The sequence below is a fragment of the Physeter macrocephalus genome, chromosome 8 (genome assembly GCF_002837175.3).
Source record: "Physeter macrocephalus isolate SW-GA chromosome 8, ASM283717v5, whole genome shotgun sequence".
Lineage (NCBI taxonomy): Eukaryota > Metazoa > Chordata > Mammalia > Artiodactyla > Physeteridae > Physeter > Physeter macrocephalus.
Window position 1 is genome coordinate 80,899,239 of NC_041221.1, and position 27,059 is coordinate 80,926,297.

Sequence of the window (27,059 nt, forward strand, 5' to 3'; positions counted from 1 at the left end):
TGGAATCTTTTGGGAGGGCGGAACAGAAGTGGGCAGAGTGTTTGGAAACCGGACTGAAAAATTCTCCATAAAACACTACCATCCTATAAATGGTTCTGTCTGGATGGATTCCTTGAGATGTGTTTTATTTCCATTAAAAACTCCAAAACTTTGAAACATTCACCGTTCACGTCTCAAAACTTGATGGGGAAAATATTCATCATTTGAAGCATTCAAGAAAAGCTTAAAGAAATAAAAGAAACCAGTTGTTCTCCGGACCACCTTAGGAGGCAGAAGTTCCCGGGAGAGCCTTCAGGGCTCGTTGGGAAGGGAACCCAAGATGGGCGTTAAGAGCCTGACCAAACGATGTTCTTCTGTTTAGAAAAGAAGAGGTGGGGGATGGATGGTGCCCAAAGCTAGCGGGTCAGTGTCACTTTCTTCCTCCTTTGCCCCGCTCTTCTCCTTCTTCTCTGTCCTGCGTGTCCTCACTTTCTCACCAGCCCCCCGACTGCCCATCCTCGCACTTCGCATCCTCCTAACCCCCTCGTCCGTGCGGGCCCGGCGACTACGCCCACCCACCCAGGACCGGGTCGGCCCAGGGCTCCTTCTCGTCCCCAGTCCCGAAGCTCACGCCTCTCTCTCTGCCGCCCACGCTCCCCGCTCCGGCCGCCCCCATACTTCCCGGCCAAAGGGGATCCCAGCCAAGTAGGCCGCTCCGGCCTCGACCCTCCCCCACCCCAGCCAGCCAGACCATAAAGCGCCCTGCCCAGCCGCCAGCGCACTCAGCTCCGCGGCGCCAGGACGCGAGCACCGCCCCCGACGGCAGCCCGGACGCCGCGCTCACCTCACCTGCGCTGCGCGCTGGAAGCCCGACCGAGGGGCCGCGCGCCGTCCGCACTCCCAGGCAGGGCCCGCGGAGCAGTGAGTCCCGAGCGCCCGCGGGGAGCAGGAAGGGCCAACATGCTGGCCCCGCGCGGAGCCGCCTTGCTCCTGCTGCACCTGGCCCTGCAGCCGTGGCTGGGGGCCGGCGCCCAGGCCAGCCCCCAGGGTAAGTGAGAGCGAGTCGGGGCGGGAGCCACGGGCCAGGGTCCCTCGGTCACGGAGCGCGCCGTCCCGCGCTCCACTTGGGCAAACGGAGGGACCAGCTCCGCGCGCGGCTCGGCCCCTGGCTCCTGGGGGCTCGCTCGGCACCTCTCTGTTTTTTATTGTGATTGGAAACGATAATTGAAGATTAGAATTTTCGGAGATTCGATTATCCAGCGATGAGACCAATTCCCTATACAATAGTTTGGGGGATGCAAAACTTATTTTCAGTCTAGGCAAAGACGTGGGGTTTACAAGCTTACGGCGCGGCCCTAGACCTCGAACACGTCCTGTTTGAAGTAGGGTGAAATCCGAATTCCGTCCCCCGCGGCTCTCTCTGGCCGGCCCTCCACTCAGCCCAGCATCCTAAATCCTTCGACGCGGCAGGAGCGATGTTCCGACCAGGTGGTCTGAGGCTGATATCCCCAAGAAAGGTGCAGTATTGCCGGATTGCCCAGCCACTCGCCTTTTTCTGCTCCAACTTTGCTGGGACCCCAAAGCCTCCTTTGGGAGTTGGCTTGGTCTCTTGATTCTTGAGGTAAATTGAACTGGAAGGCTGAGAAATGGGTCTTTCTCTACAAAGAGGTTAATAAGTTGGTTAATAATTTGAAAAGCCCCCTGGATGATCAGTCTTCAAACCCCTTTGTGAGATGGGGTGAAAAGAACTGTTGGGCAGAAAGCACTTAAGCTTAAACAGAATTTTGGAAAGACCAAAAGGAAGAAAGTATTTAAGCAAGAAAACATCTTAGGGCTTTAACTGGCTATCCAGTGATGACCTTCATCTGTTTGAATTGATGCCTGCGGTTAATTTTACTGACTAAGGAAATAAAGCTGGAAGAGACACGCAACTTGAAGTAAAAATTGCTAATTCTAGGAAGGCAGAATGAAGAATGCCTGTGTGCTGGTGCTCTCCGTTCCCTTCCCCTCCCCCTGCAGTAATTACCCATTTAAACTTTGCACTTCACCAGATAACTCATTTTGTTTCCAGACCAGGCAACCAGAATTGTGTTTTCAGGGGATACTGAACTGCTTTTAGTTTGGGTTGAAATGCTTAAAATGCTGTACTTTATAGTATTTATTCATTGTGACCTTGCTTCTAGGAAGGTAAGAAAGGAAGCCTTTTAAAAAAATTAATGTATAATTGGCATATAATGTTATATTCGTTTCAGGTGTACAACATAATGATTTGATAATTGTATACATTGCAAAATGATCACCACAGTAAGTCCAGTTAACATCCATTGCCACACATGAGTACAGATTTTTTTCTTGTGATGAGAACTTTTAAGATCTATTCTCTTAGCAACTTTCAAATGTGCAATACAGTACTATTAACTATAGTCACCATGCTGTACATTACATCCCCATGGCTTATTTATTTTATACCTGGAAGCTTGTACCTTTTGACGTCCTTCACCCGTTTCACCCCCACTACTACTACCCCACTTCTGGCAACCGTCAGTCTGTTCTCTGTGTCTATGAGCTTGTCCTTTCTTGTTTGTTTGTTTTTGTTTTTAAGATTCCACATATAAGTGAGACCATACAGTATTTGTCTTTGTCTTAATTACACTTACATAATGCCCTCAAAATCCATCCATATTGTCATAAATGGCAAGATTTGCTTCCTTTTTATGACTGAATAATATTCTATTGTGTGTGTGTGTGTCACATTTTCTTTATTCATTTATCTGTTGATGGGCGCAGTTTGTTTTCATATCTTGGCTATTGTAAATAGTGCTGTGATGAATAACTCCATATATCTTTCGGAGTTAATGGTTTTGTTTTCTTTGGCTAAATACCCAGGAGTGGGATTGCTGGATCATATAAGGTAGTTCTGTGTTTAATTTTTTGAGGAACCTTCATACTGTTTTCCATAGTAGCTGCCCCAACTTACATTCCCACCAATGGTGTACAAGGGTTCCCTTTTTCCCACCTCCTCACCAACACTTGCTGTTTCCTGTCTTTTTGCTAATAGCTATTCTAACTGGTGTGAGGTGATATCTCATTGTGGTTTTGATTTGCGTTTCCCTCATGATTAGTGATGTTGGGCATCTGTTCATGTATATGTTGGCCATCTGTCTATCTCCTTTGGAAAAATGTTTATTCAGATTTTCTGCCCACTTTTAAATATGTTTGGTTGTGATTTTTTGTTGTTTGTTTTTGCTATTGAATTGTATGAGTTTTTTTTTTATATTTTGGATATTAACCCCTTTTCAGAGATGTGATTTGCAGATGTCTTCTCCCATTCCATAGGTTGCCTTTTCATTTCGTTGGTTTCCTTTGCTGTGCAGAAGCTTTTTTGTTTGATGTAGTTCCACTTGTTTACTTTTGCTTTTGTTGCCTTTGCTTTTGGTGCCAGAAAGGAAGCTTTTTGACACAGTTCAAAAGTTTTCTTATTGCAAACATTATTTAACAGGTTTGAATTCATGGGTATAATATTTTGTGTTATATGAATTCTTGACATTTGAACACACAACTTCATTGTGTGTTGCACGTATGGATTTTGCTTCTCCTTGGACAGAGCTGTCTGTTTTGTGGAGACTTGAAATCAGGCTATACCTAAATTATCTGGTTAATTTAATTGTTGTAGATGATCTGATTAAGTCAAGTTTCTGATAGATTCTTTATTGAGTTGATTAGTTTGCAATTATCAGCTCAGCTGAATAATTTGCTTATCTCCTTTTTCCTCTGAGCTGCCTTGCTAGTCTTATTGGTAAGTATTCGATTTTCATACAGTGATGGTTGGGCTCATTGGTAGCAGTAATTTCACCTGTAACACTAGAAGGTTGTACTTAGATCCTGGTGCTATTACTAAAGCGTAATAACATTAGTAGAAATTTGTGGTGTCTCATTTCCTTTTCAAAACACTCTCCAAACTCATTACTAACTAATCCCAACTTGGCCTCTTGAGAGTGAAGCCAGTGGATTAGAGGAACCATACAGATTGAAATGCGGTAAATTTAGTTTCAGCTGAATTATGAAGTAATCATGGTCAAAGCAAAAATCAGGAATACCAAGAGTTTAGTTTTGCATGCAGTTCCCATACTTTTAAACACACATCTCTTTCCTGAAGATGTCTTGTCCTGAATGGAACTTTTAAATATATTGCCTTATTTCCCTTTGCTCCCACTGGTGGAAATGTAAAGTTTCCAGTTCTCTGGAAATTTAAAAATTCTGTGCCCCTTTTGAAGTACAGTGGGCAGCAGTCCTTATGTTTGGGGAATGTGGGATGCTAGAAAGAACATAATAGATATTCTGCTTTCCAGCACTGCTAGTATTAAAATCATTATTGTATAAGTTTCTTGATACACATGAAAGAAACAATACAGATCCAATCTGAAGACAGATCATCTTTTAAAAGGAGTAGACATTCGTAAATAACTAGGCTTTTGCCTGTTTGTTTTATAACTTTATTTTTTCTTACGAAAGCAACATCTGTTCATTGTAAAAAAAAAAAAGAGAGAGAAAATTGGATAAGTAAAAGCAAATGAAATTAAAAATGTATAATTATTCAACCCAGAGATAGCTACTGTTCTTGTTAGAATTTTGTCATATTGTTTTTCAAATCTTTTTCTGGGCAAATACATATTTCAAATGGGGTCATGTTATACATGTAATTTTATCATCTGTCTCCACTTAATATATCATGAGCTTTTTTCCATATCTAAGTATTCAGCTGCATTATCCTTTTTAATATATAGTAATTTAATATATAATATTTCTCTTTTTGGGTGGACAAAAATTTATTTATCCAGGGCTCTAATGTAGGACACTTAGTTGTTTCCAGTGTTTTTATACTATAAATAATTTGTTGAACATTTGCAGTGCCACAGGACGGCTTCGGAGGGCTGAAATCGCTGTAATCTCTGTCAAGCCTTTCTGTCTCTGTTAAGAAGAGACAAAGTGCTGTGCCAGCAAAGATTCAGGTTTCCCACCTCTTCCAATTAGATTTTCACATAACTCCTTCCTAAATAGAAATTCTAGAATTAACACTGGTGGTGAATCTTCTAAATAAATTACCATGTCATCCATTATTTTCTTAAGATAAATTCCTTTTGTAGCAACGCTAAATCAAAGAGCATATGTGTCTTAGGGCCTTTGATATTGCTATTTAAACTGGCTTCAGAGTGTTTATACCAGTTTATGGGCTTCCCTGGTGGCACAGTGGTTGAGAGTCCGCCTGCCGATGCAGGGGACACGGGTTCGTGCCCCGGTCCGGGAGGATCCCACATGCCGCGGAGCGGCTGGGCCCGTGAGCCATGGCCGCTGAGCCTGCGCGTCCGGAGCCTGTGCTCCGCAACGGGAGAGGCCACAACAGTGAGAGGCCCGCGTACCACACACACACACACACACACAAAAAAAAGTGTTTATACCAGTTTAAATCTTACCCACCAGTATATGAGTACCCATTTTCCTGAATCCTCACCAACAGTTGGGTATTATTGTATTTATTGTTTTTCCAACTTGATGGTGAAAATAATACCTCGTTGTTTAAGTTAGCAATTCCTTCATCATTATTTAAGCATAGGAACACTTATATATATACTTATTTGCCATTGTAACTCTTTTTCTGTAAATTGCTTTTTCATGTTATTTACCCGTTTTTCTATTAAGATGCTTATTTTATTGATTTGTAAGAGCTCTTTATAAATTATGGATACTATGACCCCTTTTAGTAACCAGATTATTGTATCCAGGAGACAGCTCTGGAGCCTGAAGTTCCTGCAGGCTATGGAATTGTCCAAACGATATTTGCATAAACCAAGAAAAATACTAAGTAACTTCTAGTGAGTATTACCCAAATTTGGCCTTTGCCTTTTAAATTAACTGGACATACTCTCTCATAGCTTTCATAAAGTTTGAGAGAAGGTGCTGCTGACTCCATCAAAAGCAACTTACACAAATATAAATGCAGATTCTAGTTTTTGTAGACCAACTTTATCAGTGAGGTTACAATCAAGAAATAGAAACCACGTTGTATGGTTTTGTTTTGTTTCCACATGCGGATTTCTTAACAGAGAGACACTAGGGCACTGTAAACGCACAAAGGGAACACTTAGGTCTCACAAAGGTAGCAAACTGTTTTGTTGACAGTGTATCTCCTACCATACCCCTGCTTTCTGCTGCATATTCCCTGTGTCACTTATCACTGACCAGGAAAAGACAATTGGCTCTGGTCCAAGAGGCACATGAGGGACCCCAAGGCGGAAATTCACTACTAGGGGCCATAAGAAAAACGATGACTTGGATGCTGTTACCTGCGTCTCCCCCCCACCTTATACGTTAAGCCTTTAGTATAAAGGCTTTTAGCCTTTATATTAGTCTCTCCCTAGCGGGCATTTTCAGAGCCACTTCTTCAGCCAAAATGCAATTTTGGGTTTGCAAATTTTGTCTTCTCTTGGGGGCTATAACCTTGTGATGAATATCTATTTCATCACAGAGAATGAATAGAATGCTCTCTTTCTTCTGGTTCAAATGTCCAGCCACTGTAAGAGTGATGAGGAAGAACTGGCGAGTTTGACAATGTGGAAAAATGATTACAATATCAGTTTACTTCATAACTTACTGTCAAATTGTCTCCCCTCAAAAAACGTGTTTGCCCCAAAGTTAAACCTTTCACTGATTCTTCCTTTCTCCCCATTCTCCGCAGTCTTTGACCTTCTCCCATCCGCCAGCCAGAGGCTGAACCCAGGTGTCCTGAAGCCAGTCCTGACAGACCCCACCCTGAACGAGTTCTATGTGATCGCCACCTTCAAGCTGCAGACGAAAAGTTCAGCCACCATCTTTGGACTTTACTCTTCAGCTGACAACAGCAAGTATTTTGAGTTTACTGTGATGGGACGCTTGAACAAAGGTAAGGAGATTTATAGAAATTATTTTCTTAAAAATCCTCTCTGCCTATTCCAGGATTTGGGGTCTACTTTCCTTCAGATGGTTCCATCCACCATTGATTTCAGTTTTCAATACCAAATTCCTCTGATTGTGCATTTACCTGTATAGGCAGGGTGAGTTGATATTGGGAGAAAGTAGGAGGAATAGCTCGCGGCAAAAATGCCCTTTGACATTGTCTGGTCCTCATGTTATTCTGGATCCAGTTCTGGAAGGGACAGGACCCAGGACACTGGGTCACACTTTGGCCACTCTGTTAGTCAGCTTGAGCTGCTATAACAAATACCATAGACTGGGTGGCTTAAGCAACAGATGTTTATTTCCCACAGTACTGGAGGCTGGTAAGTCCAAGGACAAGGTGCCAGCAGATTTGATTCCTGATGAGAGCCTGGGTCCTGGCTTGTAGACAGCCACCTTCTCACTGTGTCCTCATATGGCCTTTCCTCAGTGTGTGCTGGTGCAGAGAGAGAGAGTGAGCTCTGTCTTCCTTTTCTTGTAAGGACACTAATGCCATCATGGGGGTCCCACCCTCATGACCTAATCTAAACCTAATTACCTCCCAAACGCCTACTTCCTAATACCACCATATTGAGGGTTCGGGCTTCAACATATGAATTTGAGGGGAACACACACATTCAGCCTGTAATAGCCGCTCACACCATTCTTGTACTCCCTTAGAAGCATGTGGCTTAGCAGACCTAACTCCTAGCTCTGCAAGCACCTCCCAGACTTGATGGAGAGAAAATATCTCTGCGGTAGAACGAAATGAACAGCTCTCTTTTCTACCTGTTTTGTGCCAGTTTACACAGGTCTGTCACTTGTTTGTTCCCTCTGCTGTCAAATGTTTCACTGTCAAATTGAGTTCCTACATGTACTAAGAAATGACTTCCAAGGAAAAAGGTCACTATTTTTTCATCTCCTTCTCTTCCACCCATGCCCTGGGGACAACACATGTTCCTGCTTATTGAGGAATGTGACAGATACGTGTCCGTGCTGCCTCATGCTTTTAAAAAAGGAGGACTGGTCCTTCCGGCGAGATTTATTATTTCAGTTTGCTCTACAAAGTAGATTCTTCTAGTGCTTCAAACTCTGAGATTCTAATTGTGAATGAACACTTAAAGCTGCAGGTGTTGGGAGATGAAAGAAATTCCTAATTCTTAGCGTTCACAGGACTATAGGGTTAAAAGCAAGAAGGAATGGGCTTTTCACCCCTCCTTTTATGTCAAGTTCCAATATCCTCCCTCCCTCCTTCCATCTCACTCACAAGTCTGCTTTCTCTGTCTGTTCCTCATGGCCTCTCAGGGGCTGAGGTGCGGTTTCAGACAATGAAGGGAGTTGGGGACATGGTTCATGATTTAGCAGATGTTTCAGCCATTCCTGCTCCGTTTGCCCCACCTTCAGCCCTGATGGGAGGTAATTTCACCCATCTCTCTGCCTTGATTCTGACAACCCCATTTTGCCTCACATCTCTTGAAGGAACAGCTCATTGTCTAAGAACCCAGCTACTCAGTTTATCATCTATAAAAGCCACCCTTCTTCATCTAAAGGGCAGTAGCTTCTCACTAAATTATTTTAGATGCACTGGAAGGTTTTTCTTTTAGCTCACTCAGCTTGGTGGCTAAAAGGCCCTCTATAGAGCCAAAAACTCTGCTTCTAGCTTTTCACTCTCTCCGAATCTCACCCCCTATTTCTAAATTGGCCATTGTGGAAAAACAAGCAACTTCCCCTGAGCTGATTCTTTCTGTTCAGTCTATAGAGGCCAGGGTAATGCTAGATACATGGGCAGGTAGATGGATAGGGAAGGGGGTTGTTAAGTATGTTTCCTTTGAAGAATCACCAGTCATGTGAGTCAGCTGTTAATACCAGCTGATCTCCATGTTAAAGGAGAAAAAAAGAGAAAAGGATTGAACACCTTTCCATCTGCCAACCTACTAGAAGAGATAAAAAGCTCTTAGAAAAAATATTTTTTAAAAGGAGTCCTAAAAGAATCCAGAGATGACAATTCTCAGAAAACAAAGAGGAATTTATAAGAGTATTAGAGTTGAAGAATTTGACACAGAGAAGATTCCCTGGAGCAATAGGAAAAAGGACAGAGATTTGCCATCCTTGGTGAATCTGAAAGTTCTAGGAAGGAGCAGCAGCCCATTGTGACTGAAACAAGAAAGAGAAGTCACCGGGTCCATCAGGTCCAGAAAAAGATGCAGCATGTGTTTGTGACTCCCCATTGAGGTGTTCAGTGGTGGTGCTGGGCTGCACCCTGCAGGCCTGCAAGTCTTGTTGCCCAGCCTCGAGACCAAAAGAAGAACCCAGAACGGTGACAGAGACATCAACAGTTTATTGGACAGGGGATCTTACATGTCTGCAGCAAAAGGTCCTGGAGCGACATCCCACTGTCTAGACCAGACAGCAGGCAGGACATGGCAGCGATCTTTGCTACTCGGGGGAGAAGGAGGCTACCATGTATGGGGGAATTGACGTCAGGTTGGCTCATCAGTTACTAGGGAAACCGGCAGCTGGGGCACATCCCTCACAGCCCCTCAGGTTAACCACCATCATGAAGGCAGAAGTTTCCCTTTGATAAACTAGCAGGTGGAGGCATTCTGGCCTAAGGATTAGAATAAGCACTCGCCGGAGCAGGGGGCAAGCACGTTCATGTGAATAGGGAGTAGGTGAAGCAGGGACTGGTCGAGCAGGGGAGGTACAAAGAGCAAGAGACCATCTTCAGTGACCTGACCATTCAGGGGGCTGTGCACACCTGCTATGATTTGTGGAGGGTGGGGGGAAAGCATCTTCCTGGAAGGTGAACCCCAGTCCGTTATTCAACTGACAAGGCTCAGCTGATCTTGTCTTCTGTTGCTTTGCATGGAAAACAGCGAAACAAGAAATCCAGATGTATCTCTCGTGGCTTAAAATAGCAGAGTAGGAAAATAGGACACATCTTTCCCTCTATTAAAGGTTATAGTTTGGGAGAGGGTGACTGCACAGATGGAATAGAAGAGAGGATTTGGTTGTCTGGGCCTTGGATGAGCTCCTACGATAAACTAAAGTGTATTCCATGAAGACTGCAAAGAATGAGTTTGCCACTGAGCTTTCTGTTTCTACCCTCTCACTCTCCAAGTCATCCTACCATGGTCGCCTCATTACTTTTCGCAAAGCATAGCTTGGATCTAGTTATGCCTGACTGCAGAGACCTGTAGTGGCTTCCGATCCCAAACTGAATAAGGTGCAAATGCCCAGGCTGGGCATTTAGGGCTTTCTATTGCCTGACTCCCAACCAGCCTTTCCAGTTTATCTGTCCTTCCAGCTGTCCGTGCAGCCTGTGCTTCAGCCGGATGGACTAACTACTGTTCCCTGGACGCACCCACGCTGTCGCCCCTTCTCTGTCCTTTTGCTGTTGCCCCCTGCTCCCCCTGGTGCATGCCCTGCACCATCTCAAGTTACTGAAATCCTACACACGTAAGACACATCTCCAGCTCCTCCTGACACCTTTCTTTATATGACTTTGTACCTCCACAGAAGGTGCTACTGTTCTTTTGCCTTGTATTTGAATTACTTAGAGGTCTTTTCTCCAGTAGGTTATAAGCTCCCCTAAGGCAGGGACTGAGCATCCCTTAACTCACCTTTGTGTATACTGCAGCACATAGCACAGTGCCCTGTACATAGAAGTGGTTCATGAAGAGATTGGATAGAATAAATGGAGGCTGAGGAGAGTAGCTTTGTTTAAAAAAAAAAAAAAAAGACATTGTTGTGGAAATTCTAGATGTATAGAGTGTCACACAGTAGGCCTGGCTCGGAATCACTTTTTGAATGAATGAATGTTGAAGACCATTTGGTTGAGGATGTAAAAGTAATACAGGTAGTATTTCTGATAGAAATGCTCCATCAGATGATTAGTAATACAGTGGTATAGAAATAAGCATTCTATAGAAACCACCTAGCTGGGTAGAAGATATGGTTGGTGATTTTCTTGAATCTGGCATAGAGACAACTTTCCAGTTAGTATCCTGAGTTTGAGTCGCAATTAAAAGTCTCAGGGACTGTGTCACCATGAATACATCTCTGAATCCCCCTGAGCATCGATTTACTATCTCTAAAGTGGGGATGATTATAGCTACCTCCCAGGTTGATTGCAAGAACTGACTTATATAAAGTATAATAACTTAGACTCTGAAGCTCAATAAAAACTTCCGTTTACTATATTAGATAGATTAGGTAGATAGTGAGAGACAGAGACACCTTTCTCTTATTTAGGCAACTGTCTTCCAAAAATGATGAGTTGGTGAACTCTTGGCTTACCTTAATGAAAGCTTCACCCTTCAGAAAAAGCATGAGAGGACCGCTTCTTTAATTTGAGAGCCGCAGAAAAACAACTTGATGCTGTGGAAATGAAGGGAACTCCAAGAATTAGCAGTAATGACTGGAGAGAGTCAGGCTCCTCAGCCTATGATAGGAGAAGTCAAATGGTTCAGAGTAGCTGTTCTGAAACCTGCAGGCTAATGAGAGGTACAGCTTGAAAGAGATGGAAGAGTTTAAAAGTTAGAATTCTGGAATTGCCTGGCTGGCCAGTGGTTAGGATTCTGAGCTTTCACTGCCAAGGGCCCGGGTTCAGTTGTGATGGGGGAACTAAGATCCCGCAAGCTGCGTGGAGCGGCCAAAAAAAAAAAAAAGTTAGAATTCTAAACCAAATAATGAAGGGGAAAAAATGAGGTTCCTCAAACACTTATAATAATATTTATTTATGGAGCCATTACAATGAACCGGGGTCGTGCTAAAGGCTCGACGCTCATTTTCCCTTTTAACGTTCACAGTACTCTTACGAGGTACCCCTGAATGAACTCAGTTTTAAAATGATGATATACAGAAAGTGGAAAGAATTTTCGTGAACTTTAGGACAAACCTTCAGAGGGTTGTACTATTATTCATGCATTTTGGGATTTCCTGGAAAAGAAAGCTGGGATTATTTGAAGGCAAATAGGTTTACTAAAAATAAATCCTGCCAAACTTTGTAATGAATTTTATGAAGTCACTCATTATACCTTTCTGAATAATATTAAAAAAGAATAAGCTATATAAATAGTACTCTTAGGAGTTGGTAAATTGCCTTATAGCAAAGTATCTAGTGGTTTTTGACAAGGCTCTGTCTTGGGCATTGAACTTTTCAACATATCAGTGACTTAGGTGGAAACGTAGTATTTTAACATGTTTGCAGTTGGCACAAAGCTGGAAAAAACAGTTGAACATGTCAGATGCCATTATCAAGATTTACAAGGTCCTACCTGGCTGACACACAATAGGCCACCATCAGATTAAATTTAACAATAATAAATGTAAATCCATCCTCTAGGAATGAAAAGTAAATTGTAGACACCCAAGATGTGGAAGACCCATCCTAAGCATTCTAGTCAACAACGTTAAGAGCCAAGCAATGTTGAGCACAGTGCCTGGCACTTAGTAGTTGCTTAAAAATGTTTACTGAATGAATGAATGAATGAACAGATACAGTGATGCAACGTTTTTAAAAGCTTTTTAAATTTTAGGCTTCATTAGTACATACATGTGGCCAGATTAAGGGCACTGATAGTCCCACTGTACACTTAATTGTCCAGCCACACCTAGAATAGTGTGTCTAGTTGTGAGCACATTTCACAGGGACACTGTCAAGTCAGAGATTACCTTGAGGAGAGTCACCAAGCCAGCATCCTTCTGGGTCCCGTTTGTTACCACATCACAAGTCAAAAAGTTAAAGGAACTGGAGAAATCAAGGAGCCAGACAGAAGACATGAGAGAGATGAAAGCTGCCTTAAAATATTTGAAGAATATCATTTCGGTTGAGGATAAGATTATATCTGTCTATAGTTCTGAAGAGTAAAATTAGGACACACTGGTGGAAGTCGGAGGAAACAGATATTGGCTCTGAATTAGGAAAATCTTGGGGAGCAATCCAAAAGTGAAATGGGTTTTTCTGCAAAGTAAAGTTCTTTGTTACTGGAAATGTGCTGGTAGAGGCTGCACTTTTACTTAAGGGATTTGTGAAGTGAGATATTAAGCTGGATGACTTATAATGCTAATATTCTGTGGCTCTACTAAGGCTAGAGAGCATTCCATGGGCATTTAAGAAGTTGCTTTGCACCTCTCTCCTATAAGGTGACCTTGGGATTCTGTGCACATTTACAGCTCTGTTACCTACCAGATAGTTGTTTACAGTGATGCCTCATAACTTAGCAAAATATAAAGCCTTTTGCAGATGTTCAATATAACTGCTGTGCTTCCTTTCACTGGATGGTTTCTTTGCTCCGTGTGTGTGTTTGTGTGTGTGTGTGTGTGTGTGTGTGCGTGCGCGCGCGTGTGTGTGTGTATTCTGTAAGCTTTACATTGGTTTAAACTGCTACAAAAAAATTTCAAAACACACATACTGCATTTATCACACTTGGGAGTCACCCAGAGTACTTTTAGGAAAAGCAGTTTGATGATTTACCTTTTATGTATTTCCAAAGCACTAAAGTTACAAAGACCTTAGCGTATAAGGCATAAAGATAAATGAGTCAAGGCAAACAAGAATATCCATCACAAGAGACATTAATGGAAAGAAGTCTTTTTTTAATGTACAGTTATTTAGAGAAGAAGAGGAAAGGTTGACAGTAATTGCTTTCATCATATATTTAAAAGTGCCAAAGAGCAAAGCCATTTGCCAAGCAAAGCAGAAAGCCCTGGACTACCTTACTGAGTTTGCTGCCTGCAGGCCAGGTCACTCTGAATTTCTTTGCCCAAGCAGACAAAATATTATCATTTCCAGTTCTTTAAAGCTGGCAGCCTGCTTCGTAGCTTTGACATGCAACACATCATAATATTTTTGACCACCAAGTCCGTCCACTTTTCAAAAAGCACCTTTTGAAAGTTTTCCCAAGATAACAATATTTCACATCATCATTGCTTGGGTTTGCTTCTTCATCTTCATCCCCCGCCAGTCACTGAGATGGTTTTAATCAGGCCGGGCTGCGTGACCCCTCTGTCAGGCTGGTACCCAGACATGGAAATGCAGCCATAAAACGGGGCTCCAAACTCTCAAGTACACAAAGATGCTAAGTTTAGAAGGGAAGGATTTATGTAAGTAAACTAATAGAAACTGCTCCCCACATTTTCAAAAAGATTGTGGATTAAAATCAGAGTAGATACATGAATACTCTATTTTATCTATTTTTTCATTCAACAGATAGTCATATTTGGTGTTCTCAGATGCTGTGGTGTATGGGAAAATTAGTAAGAAATAGACTGCTTGTCCCAAGAGTTTATGCTTTAGTAGAGAAGATGGGAAATAAACAAATATACTAGTACCTACGTTTGTACAGCAGCTTATATTTTTGCATTTTCTTATTTGACCACCACTGAAAACAAAATGAAATAGGAAGGACAGCTTTTATTGACTCCTTTTAATAGTTTAAGAAGTGGACACTTCAGGCCCAGGGTCACATAGGGATTAAGTGTCCGAGCCATGACTGGAACCTGAGTCCTGAAAAAGTATACCTAGCAAAGCACTGAGAAAGTGTTAGGGAAGATGATTGAGGCAGTAACTTCCAACCATGGGGAAGATGGAAGACTAGAGGGAGTCTGGTACATTTGAGCTGGATCTTGGCTTCAGATTTGTGGCAATGACGGAGCAGGAAGGAGAGGAATGGAGAAGAGAACATTCGCACAGAAAGAAAAGGATGAGGGAGGCTGGAGAAAGCTAGAGAGGGGTGAAAATGGGTTGTTAGAACTGGTCGTTCAGCTTGGCTGGTGATCAGCAGAATGGAAAGTGGCAGGAAGGTTGGGCCAGTCCTGGGATAAGTTACACATTAATTAGGGACCACTAGGGAGCTAGTGAATGATTCCATTGGCTCGCTTGTGTGTTGCATTGAAAAGGCAATCATTTGGTCAAAACAGTCCTGTAAGAATCTCAAGCTTTCAATCCAGAAAAACTGCATAGGAGACCCTCAGCAGGAAGGTAAGTAAGGAATCTGGCAGAGAAACCCAGAGATAGAACAAGGTAGAGGCAGAAACACCATTTGAAGACCTGCAGCCTTCAGTTCTAATCAGAGGAGTTCTTGGTACTCGCCCTGAGAGAGAACAAGGCTGAAATCACCAAGCAAACTTGTTTCAGTGAGAAGCAAGCAAGAGAATGGAATGTGCCTCAGCTGAAGAAGCAGAGCTGTACCCAGTGATGGTTTTCCTGAGTGCGTTGCTCCCTGGGGTGCTAAGGGGCAGAAGTGGGCTGGAGCCAGGAGAAGACTGCTCCTTCCGGCTTCCAGGCCTGATTTTTCACTCCTTCTGGAGGCAGAAGTGATGTCTTACGCGCTCACTTGTATTTTCCCCTCTGTTTTGCTCCCCTCTGCTCTGTGTGTATGTTGGGCTAAGATTGGGCAAGGTGAGCCCTGGGAAAGCGGAACCAGAGAGAGGAAGGGAACCATGTCTCCTCTCTCCCCTCCAGTGGTGCTGCTTCTGGAGAAGGTCAGGGAATCTCCCAGGCTGCAGGCTCCTGGGTTGTTGAGGCTGTTTCTAGACTCATTGTGACTGATGGGAGAACGCTGTGTTTTCTGAGCAGGTGCCTGTCGACCCTCTGGAGTAGTCTTACTGCTCTGAAGATAAAATAAGTATAGACGCACTGAAGTAAGGAGTTTGCAATAAAAAAGAAAAATGAAAAAATGGAAGCCATAAGCAAAATGAAAATGATTGGATCAAGTGTGAAGAATGGTAAATGTCAAAGCACTTGATAATTTTCTGCTCACAGACCTTGTGAAGATGGAAGTTTCCATAATTCTTCTTTTCCTTTTTTTCCTCTTGCTCTTGTCACAAGATCTAGGAGCATGAGGAATCTGCCGTTTCAGTGCTGCACTGCAACACCAAGCAAGGCAGAAGTATAGCGTGCCCTTAAATGACAGCATGAACACAATGGCAGGTTTGGCTGCCCGCAATAGATGTTAAATCGCTATTCTCTAAACTTTTAAATTTATATGTGAAAAGCTTTCAATGCAATCATTTAATTATTCATTGAAAGTTTATATTCACAACATTAACATGCAACTGTTATATATAACATACTCCACTAGGTACTATTTATAAAATTAAACTTAGCGATTCAGTTATGAAAATAAATCATGGCCCACATGGCCTGGAAGGCCTGCTAAAAGCAGGCAAGAGGCCCATGAAAATATGTTTCCTTTGAATTCCACAGAAATCCCAGGGGAGAAAGACCAAGGGTATTTGTTTTAAGCTGCTCTGTGTATCCTCTTAAACTGTTAGTATGAGGAACAGAGGTTGTGGCCATAATGAAAATGAGGAGATCCTGAGTATATGTGTCTATGACCTGGCTGAAGTCTGGTAGTCCAAGTGGTGTTTTCACTGGCCTGTAAAAACGCCAGGGATTTGAAAAACTATTCAAAAAAGTAAAGAAATAGACATCTTAAAATATTGAATTAGTGCATATATTTGGGTTCATTTTCCCCCTCTTTTGTGTACCTTATGCCTCCAATTTCCAGCCATGCTGTTACTATTACAAATTCTCAACAATATTAAATAAAGGGGTAAAAAAACTCTGTTGTATCCCATGGTTAAGATACCTCAAGAATTTCTACTCACATCTGTTTTCTTTCTCCTCATACCACATTTACTTAAGTCTTACCAATACTTTGCTTCAGGAAATGTAGTAATGTACTACAGCCATAGAAGGGCCTTCTAACCAGTCTGTTCTGTCAGGTCTTACCAATTCTTCTCTCTCGGTAAGCAAGTGGTGGCGATCACATGGGCACAAGAGAAGATCTCCTGACTCCTCAGGGCATCTCTCTGCACCACAGGCCCTGATGCCAACTGGCGCCCTCCAGCCATGGTCAAATGGGAAAGCAAATGTAGTCCGGGTTTGGAAGGGTGGGGAAGTCAACCTAGAAAGTCTAATGTATTTGGAGGAAGTCTTCAAAAACATCTTTAAAATTTCACAGTAGGGATTATTTTTTCTGGCAATATTGCAACATAAACAGATATTCCTGGCTGGCTACTCCATGGGGCAGCACCAAGTTGGCATTTACACTTCACAGAAGAGGTATCTGAGGAAAGATGGTCCCAGTTACTTGTTATGAATCATACAGACTGACTGTAGCACACTCTGGATTTATGTGTGGAATTCATTTTTTTCTTTTACTTTTTTGTATTACATAAGTAATGCATGTTTCTTGTAGAAAAATCAGGCAATGAAAATGAAGAAAAGGAAAAAAACACATCGTCCAAGCGCCCAGCAATGACCGTATTAATATTTCCTTCTAATTTTCTGTATATGTGTATATACGTCTATGTACATACCTACATAGTTTTTTCGGAATGAACCTGTACTGACTCATAACCTTTTTTTCACTCAACATAATACTGGGAATGTCTTTGTGTAAGGTAGTGGATCTCCCATGAAGTCCTTACAAAGGCTTATCCAGGCCTAGCATTCTTTTAGTCATGGAATAAACCACACTCAGTTTCAAATTCTGGTCCTGTCACTTACTGTGTCCTTGAGCAAGTTCCTTCGCTTATCTGAGCTTCCCTTTCCTCACCTGTAGTCATTCCAGTTTCATAGGGTTGCAGTGAGGAGAAATTAAGTGTTTATAGCAATGAAGGGCAGCACCCAGCCCTGTAGTAGCACTCAGTAAATGTTTGCGAATTAATGAATTCATGCCCTCAGGAGCTTACTTGGATGTTACTTGACTTTTGATGGGTTCTACTTGCTCACTGTACTCATCATTATCTGAAATTATACTGTTTATTTTCAAATTTACTACTTACTGTCTCTCTTCATGAGCACAAAACATTCTCAGCAACAGAGTGGTGGCCAGTGCCTAGAAAAATGCCTGGCACACAAAATGTTGATAATTTATGGTGCTGACTTACTTGTGTGTTTCCAATGACCCAGCTGTGCAGCACAGAATCACGCCCTTTCCCTTTATCTCATTATTCGATGACCCATGCTTGGTTCTAGCCATCCTCCGTTACCTGAAGAATGATGGGAAGATTCATTTGGTGGTTTTCAACAACGTGCAGCTGGCCGACGGCAGGCGGCACAGGGTCCTCCTGAGACTGAACAATCTGCACCGGGGAGCTGGCTCTGTAGAGCTCTACCTGGACTGCTCGCAAGTGGATTCCATTCACAATCTCCCCAGAGCCTTTTCTGGCCTCGCCCAGAGTCCTGAGGCTGTTGAATTGAGGACTTTCCAGAGGAAGGCACAGGTAAGAACCCACAAACCATTCTCCAAAGTGGAAAGATGAGTTTCTGAAGCTTCTGCTGAATGCAGAAGAGTGGGCTGAGGTCAAGAGTGGGTCTAATTTTGGCTGCATGTTAGAAACACCTGTGGAACTTAAAAACCGACTACTAGAGGGCCCACCCTCCAGACAAGTTAAATCAGAATCTATAGCAATGGTGCCTCGGCATCAGTATTTTTTAAAATACTGATTCTAACGTGAAGTCAAAATTGAGAACTGCTCTTTTAGATGATAAGTGGAGACTTTGGGGATATAATTGTAAAGCAGGAAAGGAATAGCAAAAAGAAGAGCAAAAATTTTTAAACTATCTTAGGGCAATAGGGATCTACTTGTAATCTTTCTATAACGTTATTATATTTTTAATGAAAGTAAAAAAGAATAATTGGAAATTGCCAAGCACCAGGAACAACATTTTTCACAGGTCTCACTAGAGCATCCCTAACAAAAAGACCCTTATTGCCAACTTAATTCCATGAGGGCTTACAAATCACATCACTTCTGTCTTCCATTTTATGCCCTGTTGATGGTATTTTTTTTCATCATATCATTGCAACTACTCTAGAAATTTCCACATGTTTCTCTTAGAATTTTGCACTAGGGGGACTTCCCTGGTGGTGCAGTGGTTAAGAATCCACCTGCCAATGCAGGAGACATGGGTTCGAGCCCTGGCCTGGGAAGATCCCATGTGCCACAACTACTGAGCCCATGTGTCACAACCACTGAAGCCCGTGCTCCTAGAGCCCATGCTCCACAACAAGAAAAGCCACCACAATGAAAAGCACCACAACGAAGAGTAGCCCCTGCTCGCCACAACTAGAGAAAAGCCCGCGTGCAGCAACGAAGACCCAATGTAGCCAAATATAAAAAATAAATAAATAAATTTATTTTTTAAAAAATAATTTTGTGCTAGGAAATACTTTGTTTCCTATAAATAACTAGTATTCTTTGTCTTTTCCAATTATTACTATAACTGCTCATTATTCCAGAATTTCATCTGATATGGAAGTCGATCCCAAAATCAATAACTATGTTCATCCACTGTGGCCCATATTGTTGTTTTATATACTGCAATCACTATTTCCACTTCTATTTCATTATTATATGCTTTAACTAAATTATATGTGCTTTTACCAAGTTATTCTGAGCCCTTTGTGTAAAGAAGCAGGGTATAAACAGTAATTTCCATTGTAACTAGGAATGCTGAGAAGTTTTAGATAATAATGTAAAAACTATGACTCAGATACTAGAATTTGTGCTTGAAACATAGGAAGCATTTTCAAGCAGAAGTTTCAAGAAAGCTAAAATCCAAGTTTAGAGAGAGGGAGAAAGAGTTGTATATATATTTAGTGTAGATTTATAGAGAAAAAAATTAATGGAGAGATATGCCAAACTTTATTTCTGAATCCCCAGAGTAGCCCAAATAGTCAGAATGACAGTCAGAAATTGTGTCACTGACATTTCAGAAATTAGTCTCCACCACCAAATAAGTCCATTTCTAAAAACCAAGGTCATCAGAAATAGATGGAATTTTTTGGAATTTTGTCCAAAAGTTCTACCTCCTTAGACTATCAGCAAGGACCACAGTGCTCTGTCTTCATAGTCACCTTCTCAGTCAGTCAGTCAGTCAATTAGTCAGTCAGTAGGCACATTCTAGGCATTAGGCCAGACAGTCATGGCTCTGCCTCCATAGAGCTTATGGTCTGATTCTAGCAAAATACCTGTTATGTAGCATGTGTTGCATATGTCTTAACTTAGCTAAATGAAAAAGCAGAGTCCCTCTGAAAATCCTTAGCATGCTCATTTCTAAAATAAGAATGATGACTTTATGTTGCCAGTTAACATAAACATTTTCTATCATATGTATATAAAATAATGAGTACAGTAAAAGCTACAAAATTAAGGGGTGAGGAAATTGACTATGATTAACAATGAATGATGGGTATAAACCAGTAATGTGAAAATATATGAAAATATACATCACAGAATATACAGTTTAATATCACTAATTATTAAAGAAATGCAAATCAAAACCACAATGAGGTATCGCCTCACACTGGTCAGAATGGCCATCACCAAAAGGTCTACAAATAATAAATGCTGAAGTGGGTGTGGAGAAAAGGGAACCCTCTTGTACTGTTGGTGGGAATGTAAATTGGTGCAGCCACTATGGAGAACAGTATGGAGGTTCCTTAAAAAACTAAAAATAGAACTACCCTATGATCCAGCAATCCCACTACTGGGCGTATACCCTGAGAAAAACATAATTCAAAAAGTCACATGCACCCCAGTATTTATTGCAGCACTATTTACAACAGCCAGGTCATGGAAGCAACCTAAATGTCCATCAACAGAGGAACAGATAAAGAATATGTGGTACGTATATACAATGGAATATTACTCAGCCATAAAAAGGAATGAAATTGGGTCATTTGTAGAGACTTGGATGGACCTAGAGAGTGTCATACAGAGTGAAGTAAGTCAGAAAGAGAAAAACAAATATCGTATATTAACATATATATGTGGAATCTAGAAAAATGGTACAGATGAACCTGTTTGCAAGGCAGAAATAGACACAGATTTAGAGAACAAACGTATGGACACCAAGAGGGGAAAGGCGGGGTGAGATGAACTGGGAGATTGGGATTGACATATATACACTAATATGTATAAAATAGATAACTAATGAAAACCTGCTGTATAGCACAGGGAACTCTACTCAGTGCTCTGTGGTGACCTAAATGGGAAGGAAATCCAAAAAAGAGGGTGTATATGTATACGTATAGCTGATTCACTTCGCTGTACAGCAGAAACTAACACAACATTGTAAAGCAACTATACCCCAATAAAAAAGAAAGAAAAAGAATATATGGTTTATTCATCCTCATAATCCAAGGAAACCAGAGACTTTGCTAAAACCTGGATCCAAGACACCCTAAAAACAGTAGTGTTTTAAATTGGGGTCAATGTCTTATTCATTACAGTCTAAACTCCATAAACAGACAACTCTTAAGAGGCTCCTGCCACAAAAGAGCTTGTTTACCATGAAGGAAAACTGCCTTTTCTCTTCTCCGAGTCACCTTCATGAACTCTCAGACCACGCTGGACACCAGCACTCTCCTAAGCTACTGGTTTCTTCCATTTTTGCTTCAGTCAAAAGGATAGGGCTGGCAGGCTTCAGGACAAAATGCAAAACTACAAAATTATGTAAAGTGTCAGAGTCCAAGTATTCAGGCCTACTCTGTTATGAAAATCGTGTGCGTCTGCAAGCTCATTGGCTTTTGAATGACATCAGCAATGTGTGGTATGAATCCGATTTCTTCCAGGACTCCTTGGAAGAGCTGAAGTTGGCGGTGAGAGGCTCGCTGTTCCAGGTGGCCAGCTTGCAAGACTGCTTCCTGCAGCAGAGTGAGCCGCTGGCCACCACAAGCACAGGTGTGGGCTCTTGGGCAGTTTGCACACCTCCCTCAGCACAAACCCCCAGGCCCCCGGCTGGACTGGGTCCCATCCCAGAAAGGTGGGCTGTCGGCAGAGCAGCCCTACAGGATCATGTACCTACAGAGATGAGGCTCTTGTGCCAAAGTCCAGGGCAAGGAGTATTTTCATTGCACTTTTATTAGTATAATTCATAGGAATTTGGAGTAACCAGCCCAGTGGCATCATTATCATTATGTTTTAGATGAATTAAATGAATTTTACCCCAAATTAAATTCCTGTATCTTAGGTTCTTTGTCTTGATGATCTCTGGGAAATCATTTGTTTTTGAGTCACTGTAGAAATAGCTGTCACTGACTGAATGCTCCTTACCTTCTGCTATTCCTACAGGAGACTTCAATCGGCAGTTCTTGGGGCAGATGTCACAACTAAACCAGCTACTGGGAGAGGTGAAGGATCTTCTGAGACAGCAGGTAACAAGTAGGACATACCATCAGAGAAGGCCCAGTCTTATCAGAGAAGCTCTTTGTTGGAGTTAATGGAGCTGCAGGCCTGCAGAGGCAGGGAGGGGACCTGGAGCCTGACCCCAAGTGGCCCCGTGCAGCCCGCTGCCCTGGGGCTCTGAAAATGGGGGACCAGCCTGTGATAAACACACTAGGGCTCCATGCAGAGTGGGAACTACCAAGAGCTCCTTTAACACTCCTTTAAGTACTGCTTAATAGTTTGCTACTCATGGATTCTTTCACTCCTGGATTATACATCAGGAAATCCTTTTCCATCTTTTTTTTTTTCCCTTCCCATTTCTAAAGGTCAAGGAAACATCATTTTTGCGAAACACCATAGCTGAATGCCAGGCTTGTGGTAAGTGCTTTTCTAGTAACTGGTGCATTCTGAGTTGGACCAGCAAATGCCGACTGATGACGGGCCTGGGTGGGTGAGGCTCCACTGGCGCTGGCTTCTGGAGGTTTAGCACAGAGGCGGAGGGAAGAGAAAAGAAGTTCACTGGGAAACTAAACTTGATTCTGTATCAGCTCTGTTTTCTTGGTGGTTTATAAGCCCGTGGATGATGGTTTTCCTCTAGGTCCTCTCAGCTTTCAGTCTCCAACCTCCAACACCGTGGTACCCCCTGTGCTCCCAGCATCCCCGACACCCCCAGTGCGCCGGTGCGATTCCAACCCGTGTTTCCGTGGCGTCCGATGTACCAACACCAGAGATGGCTTTCATTGTGGGCCCTGCCCTGAGGGCTACACAGGAAATGGAATCACCTGTTCTGACGTTGACGAGGTAAAAGTTCAACTGGATAGGATGGGGCTCCCTCAGTATCTTTGACACCCTACAGCTTATGGAAAAAGAAGCCATGTTGATGACTGGGTTGTCCTCCAGGCTACATAATGATGACTGGGTTGTCCTCCAGGCTACATAAAAACTACTCTCTCAGGAATCCTTAGAGATCTGTGACGGTGGGAAGGAGGAGGCATGACACACAGTTGTGGCCGTGATCATTACGTCTCCCCTCCATGGTTCCCACTCTTCCGGTTTGTGTTGCTACAATGCTGAGATTTCAGCCTTCAACTCTAACATTGATTCTTTCTCTTAAGCAATCTCTGTGACAATTGTGATTTTTCCACACATTTGCAAACGTGGGAGGGGAAAGATCTGGGTAAGGGTATATTTCAGGGGTTGCAACTGATTGCTTCAGCCTTCCTAAAACAGAGAAGCAGACAGGAATCTCAAACCAATAAGACCTTTTTTTTTCTTTTTTTTTTTTTTCTGCGGTACGCGGGCCTCTCACTGTTGTGGCCTCTCCCGCTGCGGAGCACAAGCTCCGGACACGCAGGCTCAGCAGCCATGGCTCACGGGCCCAGCCGCTCCGCGGCATGTGGGATCTTCCCGGACCGGGGCACGAACCCACGTCCCCTGCATCGGCAGGTGGATTCTCAACCACTGCGCCACCAGGGAAGCCCCAATAAGACCTTTTGAAGAGGCCCCATAATCTGTGAGTAACCAAAAGTGCCCGGAGATGGAGCCAGAAAGACATACAGCAAATACGGGCTGTTTGGCCAGCTGGCAAAGCCTCTGAAGGACCATGGTTAGCCAGTCACTGGTCCAGTCCCAAAACAGTGTTCACAGTGAGTAGCAAGGCTGCCCCCAGAATGTGCCTTTGCCCTCCCATCAGGCCGGAGGAAGGCTGGAAGGAGCTTTCACACACACGGATACTGCAGGCTTGTGGTAGCTGATCACCTCCCCAGGTAGTAAGCAATTAAGTTGGTCTTTCGTCATCCCTCCACTGGAAGAACATCTGCACATGTTTCACAGAACTGCATCTGGTTTTTATCTGTGAGCTGGAATTTTCCTCCTTTTGAAAGGGCAGGAAGTGGTCATGTTTTTTACATTAGTTGAACTGGTTAAAAACAAAACAAAATCAGAATGAACCTCCTAGACTGTGAGAGCCTAGGAACAGTCATGGACTTGGTAGGGCACAAAGGCAGGCACAGACCCTGATGAATCACATCTTACTCAAGAAACAACAACTACCCTGGCTTTGTCTTCTCAAGGTCTTTTTGTTTGAGTAGTTGGTTCCTTTGGACTCAACTAATAGCCAGCTGACAAGTAGTCCAGGAGCACTGTCCTCTCACAGAGGTTTTAAAACTCCAGGTTAGAATATCAGGGAATTTGCACTGATAGGTAGACTGGTTAACATTAAGGACTCTTTCCACTCGGCTGTGCGTGATTCTATAATATAGCAAAAGCCCACTACAAGGAAACCTCCAGACTGTGTGGGTCAGGGATTCTGTGAGTAACTATGAAATTGGAAGCCTTTATTGCCTTTGATCATGTCGAGCACCAAAAAATGGATAGTTGAATGAATCCCCAAGTCTGTGCAAATAGGTGAATGGAAGTTTGAGAGTGTTTTCTCCATGTGGCTAAAGAGTGAATTTTTCTTTCTCTCTAGTGCAAATACCATCCCTGCTACCCAGGCGTGCGCTGTGTGAACTTGGCTCCTGGCTTCAGATGTGACGCCTGCCCGGTGGGCTTCACAGGGCCCACGGTGCAGGGTGTTGGGATCCATTTTGCCAAGACAAACAAGCAGGTGGGCTGAAGTTGTGGCCTTTTAATCTCTAATTACCAACAGAAAACCTTTGGTTGGTTCCCACCTCTTTCCATATAACCCTTTACCTCCCTGAGCGGCCAAGGGTGTGCAGAATGTCCTCATGCACTGGGGGCACATTAGGAAGTTTTCCAACTCATTTCACCAAGGCTAGTGAGGAGGAAGCTAGTCAACTGGGATAATCGAGTAGCACTAGGAAAGCAGTGAAGGGGGTAATCCTGGATATGTGGCATGATTCAGCCTTATTTTGTTGGTAGTCTTTTGAACATTTTGTCCCACCAAATAACTTAAGAACTGGGGAAACAAATAAAAGCTTTGAAAAATTAGGTCACTTTCATAGAGTCATTGTTGCTGATCAGAAGCTGTTTTAGAGATGAGAGGATTTCAAGAGTAGAAATAATCCCCTGAGGAAACCTGCCTTTCTTCTTATATAAGCCGTAAATTGCTGTAAAGCACTCAAGCACTTTGTGACAGTCTCCGTTTATTTCCAAATGTTCTACTATATCCTGGCCATTATTTAACTGACTGACCGTGAAATTCTTTTTGATGTTTTCAGCCCTTAAAAATGGTTGGTCTATAAATATATGTTATTACCTTAACGGAAATTATTAGCTTTAAAGAAGGACAGAGGTTCATTATTTCCTAGCAGCCTATCAAAGGAGTCTAGAGGGCATCATTTTTTAGACTAGAAAAAGGAGCCAAGCTCGACACACAGGAATGACAAGAAGCCATTGGAGTAATGACCGAAGTTTTTCTTCCTCTTCTCTAAAGACAGAATCACCAAGACTAAGCTAGGGAAAATAGACAAGAAGAAACAGAAGGTGCTTTATGTAAGCTAGGAAGGAGCCCTTCCAGTGGATTTCCAGAATATGGTAGAATGAACCCAAGTCAAAGGGAGCCAACTTGCTAAAATTAAACAACAAATTTTAATGCATGACCAATATCAGAAGAAATAAAAGGAAATGTGCAGGTTCGAGAAACAAAGAGGGAACTCAAAGTCAGAGCTGTGGATGGAAACTGATGTCACAGCAGCTCATGGGAGGTGGGAGATGGTTTTAGGTCCTCCAAGTGGGAAACTGGGGTTCAAGCACTATGTGGGTATAGCAGATGTAGTCTTGAACCTTTAGAAAGACCTAATACCCCTGAAGAAAGCCAGAAGCCTTAGAGAGGTACCCTACTCATTACAAGGAGATGAGAAAACTTTCTTAGCCCCCCAAAATCAACAGGAAGCTTGATGTCAGCTTTGGGACATGGTTGACGGAAATGACAGCTGCCCACAACAAATCAAAGCTCCAAGCTTGTAAGACATACAGTCATGAGCTCCAAACCTATGTTACACATAGAATGCAGAAACAGAAGCCCCCAAATTGACATAAAAACCAGCCCTAGAGCAGTAAAATCCCCAGGACCCTAGCTAACATCACTTTGTGAAGAGACTCCAAAACTCAGGGCAAGTGGGACACCCTCAAGCAAAAGCAGGGCCACTAAGGATATACTCTGATCACTAGCCTACCTGAAATTCCATGTCCTCGCTTCACACAGAGATGTCAAAACAAAGCAAAATGTGTTTGTCCTTCTACTTAAACAGTGTCCCTTTAAACTTCTCTGCACTAGGTCTGCACTGACATTGATGAGTGTCGAAATGGAGCATGTGTTCTCAATTCTATCTGTGTTAACACTTTGGTGAGTATTTTTCATGGCTCTTGTTATCGAAGACCAGTTATTAAAACAAGTATGTGTACATAAATCATAACCCCAAAACGCATGGAGAACATATGGGCATAATATATTTGATTTGCAAGTGAGGATAAAAGTTTGTGCTGAAAAACAGTTTTTAATGTAAGAGTAATTTATAAGTAATTTTCTATATAAGAATGATTTTATATGGGAATTCCCTTGTGGTCCAGTGGTTAGGACTCTGCGCTGTCACTAACGAGGGCTCGGGTTCAATCCCTGGTCGAGGAACTAAGATCCCGCAAGCTGTGTGGCGTGGCCAAAAAAATAATAATAATAATAATTTTATAAATGCCAAATTTGTTCTTTATCTTCTCTCAAAGTTGCAGTGTTGAGCTTTATATATATATATATATATATATATATATACAGCAGGTTCTTATTAGTCATCACTTTTATACACATCGGTGTATACATGTCAATCCCAATCTCCCAAGTCATCACACCACCACCCCCACCACCCACGGCTTACCCCCCTTGGTGTCCATACGTTTCTTCTCTACATCTGTGTCTCTGTTTCTGCCCTGCAAACCAGTTCATCTGTACCATTTTTCTAGGTTCCACA

At 42.6% G+C, this 27,059-nt stretch overlaps 1 protein-coding gene across 1 annotated transcript in view; it reads left to right on the forward strand.

Moving 5' to 3' along the window:
* Window positions 1–767: 767 nt before the first annotated feature.
* THBS4 (thrombospondin 4) overlaps window positions 768–27,059 on the forward strand; it is a 49,364-nt gene continuing 23,072 nt past the window's right edge. Inside the window, exons 1-9 of the mRNA XM_024124067.3 lie at window positions 768–1,027; window positions 6,713–6,916; window positions 17,939–18,186; window positions 21,543–21,651; window positions 22,042–22,124; window positions 22,461–22,512; window positions 22,733–22,935; window positions 24,605–24,742; window positions 26,375–26,443. Of these exons, the coding sequence (XP_023979835.1) occupies window positions 940–1,027; window positions 6,713–6,916; window positions 17,939–18,186; window positions 21,543–21,651; window positions 22,042–22,124; window positions 22,461–22,512; window positions 22,733–22,935; window positions 24,605–24,742; window positions 26,375–26,443 (1,194 nt within the window). The 5' untranslated portion in view covers window positions 768–939. The remainder of the gene's footprint in view (window positions 1,028–6,712; window positions 6,917–17,938; window positions 18,187–21,542; window positions 21,652–22,041; window positions 22,125–22,460; window positions 22,513–22,732; window positions 22,936–24,604; window positions 24,743–26,374; window positions 26,444–27,059) is intronic.